This window comes from Cryptotermes secundus, unplaced genomic scaffold, assembly GCF_002891405.2.
Source record: "Cryptotermes secundus unplaced genomic scaffold, Csec_1.0 scaffold80, whole genome shotgun sequence".
Taxonomy (NCBI): Eukaryota; Metazoa; Arthropoda; class Insecta; order Blattodea; family Kalotermitidae; genus Cryptotermes; species Cryptotermes secundus.
The window spans coordinates 1,268,033-1,272,923 of NW_019732856.1; the positions used below are offsets into that span (position 1 = coordinate 1,268,033).

The window sequence follows — 4,891 nt, forward strand, 5'->3', positions numbered from 1 at the left end:
AAAAAAAAGGAGTTCAGTTATCCCAAGATATTTTTGTAAATACCTTATACCGTCCATCAAATGCTGGGATAATAAGTGGTGTGTTCAAAAAGTATCGAACCTTTGGTCGGCAAAAATACGTTTATTTATTTGGAGGTACAAAACCCTAATCCCCTTCAAAGTAGTCTCCTTGGTAATGCACAGACTTCTCCCAGCGCTTCCGCCATTGTTGGAAACACTTCTGGAACGCGTCTTTTGGAATGGTGATCAGCCGGGCCGTCCCATTCCGCATGATGTCTTCTCTTGACTCAAATCGGGTTCTTTCAGCGGCATATTCAGCTTGGGAAATAACCAAAAGTCACACGGAGCCATGTCGGGGGAGTAGGGAGCCTGATGAACCACAGGGATGTTGTGTTTGGCGACGAAAGTCTGAATCAAATGCGCAGAATGCGCGGGTGCGTTATCATGATGGAGCTGCCAAGTTTTTGCTGCCCACAGATCCGGTCATTTGCGCCGCACAGCATCACGAAGGCGACGAAGGACCTCCTGGTAGCATTCCTTTGTGATGGTTTGGCCTTGTGGTGCGTACTCATGATGCACAACCCCACGGGAGTCGAAGAAAACGGCCAACATGACCTTGACATTGCTGCGGACCTGCCGTGCTTTTTTTGGCCTCGGGGATGTCGGATGTTTCCACTGTGACGACTGCATCTTGGTTTCCGTGTCGTACCCATAAACCCACGACTCATCGCCTGTGATCACGGTGTTCAGAAAGTTGGGGTTACTGTTTGCATTGTCCAGCACGTCCTGTGCGATTTCCAGATGGCGTTGCTTCTGCTCCATTGTTAGCAGTTTCGGTACGAATTTCGCGGACACTCTCCTCATGCCCAAATCATAGTTGTCTTGCCATTCCATGTTAGATATCATATGCAGTGATAAGTCGTCATTGAAAGAACAAGTAAACAGAACTGGTGTGCTGGATTTGAGTTGGCCGTGAAGAGGTACTACATCTTGGATGTTACACCATGTAGTTTGGTGAAATTCACCAGACATTTCAGAGGAGCAGATCATCTCCATTTTCAGCTTCAAAGACAGAGGCAACCAAGAAACCAACATGGAGCACAGTTTGCTGCCTGCTTCGCCCTGTTCTCTTGCTTGGCTTCATATTCAGCCCTGAAGATGGAGGTGACTTGTTTATCAGAAACTTCAATTTACTTTCACAAGACTACATGGTGTTGTATCCTAGGAGATAGAACTTTTCAGACCTGCTCACTTTTTATCCTCTCTAATTCATCATTCCTTGCTATATAATCTCTGGGAATATGTATGAATTATGGAAGTTAGTGTAGTTAGTGTTGCAGGGTTGCATCAGTTATGAAGACAAGATTTCAGACATTTTCTTTGTAATTATGTAATATGCTGTTTAGCATTTTTCTCTGCTTTTGGACCAAATTTAATGATAATATCCCTAATTTGTATTTGGGAGGCTGGCTGCTAGGTTTGGGACTCTGCCATTATGGGCCACATGTAATGAAGGCCAGTGCAAGATATGAAGTTCTCATTTTGGTGATTCATGAGATGTTTTCTGAAATATGATGGGTTCTAGTGTGTTGGATTGATACCAGCATTTCAGAGGAAGACGGAGGCAGTAGGTTGGAAATGATACACCAGACTACAAGGCATCACATGCCAGAAGACTTCTTCTTTGAGGCATTGCTCTTAAATGAGCCATGGCTGTTTGATACCAGTTTTTTACAGTTCATCCACAGTGATTCTGTAAACTCACTTGATGTTAAATAATCTCTGTAGTTGATACCCTGTTACTGAATAACCTGTGTAGAAACCATATCCACTTTTTGAAGAAAAGGGTAAAGGACTGAAAAGGTTTGTTATCACCATCCCAAAATTTGTGTAGTTGGGCTTCATTTCTACTGTCAGTTTATATGTGACTGGATACCATTCCACAAGAATCTTCTGAAACCACCTTGTATCTTTTAAGTCTGTACTGCTTACTTGAGACTGAAGAAGTTAGTCTAATTAAATTTTGAAGAAACATTCCTGACTCTGTGTATCTTTTCTTCACATAGCTGACCTTAATTTTTTCTGTTTGTTGTGTTGTGACAGTCAATAAAGAGTTGTTGACGTACTTAACTGTACATTTCAAATGTTAGGCACACACTGTTCATAGTGGATGAAATGGGTATAGATGAGTGTTGTTTGTGTATGCACTTTGACAGAATTTTATTTTGGGAGAGGTATTTATAACTCATTCAACATAATCTGTTTTGTTATACACATTCATGAAAGAAAGACTATGATGGTAATAGAAATATTGGCTAGTTCAAAAGGTTTTGATGGATAGTGTATTACACTAGGGAGTACTGAGTTTGTGAACTTGTCCATCAACAGATATTCTGAGGGAACAGAGTATTTTGGAAACTCGATTAGTTTCTGTTCTTGAATGAAGAGGTAGGGAGGCATGTACTCACTTTGGTCCTTTAGAAGGAGCTAAAGTGAGTCACTGCACTAGGTATCTCCCATCCACATCACACACATTAGCACACCTAAAGACTTCTATGTAATGTGCAGATCTGTATCACATAGTTCTTTTATTGAGAAACATCTCATGTTGTGAAGTATTTTGTCTGCAAACTCAGTGGTATGCTGGTGCACATGCAACTAACAGGATCTGCATGAATGAGGAAGGAGAACAATCCATGCCCCAAATTGCTTTCTTCCCTTTGTTCATTTTGAATCTTGTCCTCAGTGGTCTTCTTCCCATAAAACTGCTGACTCTGGGTCCTGCATTTTACTCTTGTCCATTGTTTCAGTAGTATACATTCAACTGACCTTCTGACCATAGAGTCCTGGAGGCTTTCTTTCTTTGTGAGTAAAATTCGTTGACTTCAAAATAGACCATTTGCCTCCATTTAGAGCTAAAGTTGTTTGCCTCTTCCCCTCTGAATCTCTCTTAACTTCATTCTGTGTATTCTTTGCTATTGATATTTTGTCATTAAGAAACTGAGAAATCAGTCAGCCAGTCAGTTGACCAAGATGAACACCAGTTAAATCTGGTAAGGTCAGAGACAGGAAACGATAGACAATGACAAAATGTTTGAACATATAAATGAAAACCAAGTACAAATATGATATTTAAATTTGAAGATGAAAAATATTTAACATATGACTGACACTTAACAACGACTGAAATGAATTAAAAATAAATTTTGAAATGTCTAGGTATTCCTGTTACATTTTTATTCTGTTAAGTCTGTTTTGGAAGTGTCCACTAAGGAAGACATGATTGAATATTGGGCTGTTTAACATCAACTACGAAAGTTATATGGCATTAAGAGAGATTATAAATGATCATGAATGATGGGAAGACAAGAGGTAGCCAATGTCTGTGTGAAAGTACCATCCCTATATTTATCTGGATGGACTGAGAAGAGGTACAGAAACTTAAGTTAGAATAGCTAATAACCTTGCCAGAACTTTAATCATTTAACTCCAAATTGCGCACAGATCAAGAGACTACACTCATCTGTTCAGTGATCATTATTTATGTTTGTGATGTGTGGTACTAATTAATTGGAGTTAACTGTACATGTTCACATATCTCTTTCCAACAGGCAAGCAGCAAATCTGGAAGCAGTGGAGGTGGCCCTCCTCAAGCACCATATTACATGACCCATTCGTACCCACCTGGAGGAACACAAGGGGCACCAGGAGCCTCTGCTACCCTGCCTCGAGGGGGCCCGTTACTGAGAGCCTACTCCCCTGCTGTGGCTCCTGTGCCAGCAGATAGAATTAAATCACTGCCTCAAACAGGTAAACGTTAGAGCTTAATTTCTCTCCTTTCTCCTGGCCTGACCAGTGACCCATGGTCGACTGGACAGAACGCAGACCAGGTCTCTCACCAGCTCTCTCCTTGCAGCAGCTATCTTATGTAATCATAAACATTAAACTGATCTCCATTGAATTTATCAACTCTTACATTACTATATAAGAAGCCCAAGGAGCTTCAGAGTGTGAATAGTGTTTTTCATTTAGCAGTTATGCATGAAAAATACTATTCACACTCTGAAGCTCATAGTGGTTGGGGCACTATGCTACAAGGTCGCACGTTCAAATACCGATGAGGTCATTGGATTTTTTTCAATTGACCTAATCCTTCTGGCCGCACTATGGCCCTGGGGTTCACTCAGCCTCTAACAGAAATGAGTACCAGGAATTAAATAAATAATTTTCCTGGGGAGTAAAGCGTGGCCGGCGTGTAAGGCTGACAACCTTACCGCCATCTTTGAGCTGATTGTCTAGAAAATGTGGGACCCTCAACGTCTCACAACCCTATGGGCCTTCACGTCCTGTTACAGGGATACCTTTACTTTACTTTAATTTACTTACTTATCCATTGGCTAGTTTCTCTTTGCGTGAAACTGTTGTATATGACGTTGGATAGCTTTTATGGTAGAGTACAAAAGTGTTATGGGTTTGCTTTTTTTTAAATTAAACAAGAAAGTTAATACAGGGTGGGGTGCAGAAACTTCCTTTTTTTGAAGGCGAATAAAAGAAAAATTATTGCTGATAGACAAAATTTAAAGTTTTAAATCATGTAGTTTTAAAATATCTTGAAGGTGGTGGCCACCGTTCTCTATGCACCGATGCAACCGTTTTCTGAAGTTCCCCTCTGCACGTTCCAACACGTGCACCGGATTTTGGGCTACTTCCTGCCGAATAACATTCTTCAGCTGAAGCAAGTTTGTGGGGTGAAGTTTAAAAACCTCTGCCTTGAGGTATCCCCATAAGAAAATCACAGGGCGTTAGATCAGGTGAGTGCGCTGCCCACGGGATGTTGGAACCAGACATTTCCTAGATGCATTTCTTTAAGAGCTGGTTCGAAAACGTTTTT

General features: G+C 41.0%; 1 protein-coding gene across 1 annotated transcript in view; it reads left to right on the forward strand.

Moving 5' to 3' along the window:
- The window catches only part of LOC111867726, a gene marked incomplete at its 5' end in the record, with an annotated part of 591,832 nt that overhangs the window by 503,856 nt on the left and 83,085 nt on the right, over nucleotides 1-4,891 (forward strand). Inside the window, 1 exon segment of the mRNA XM_033752792.1 lies at nucleotides 3,612-3,810. Within this exon segment, the coding sequence (XP_033608683.1) occupies nucleotides 3,612-3,810 (199 nt within the window).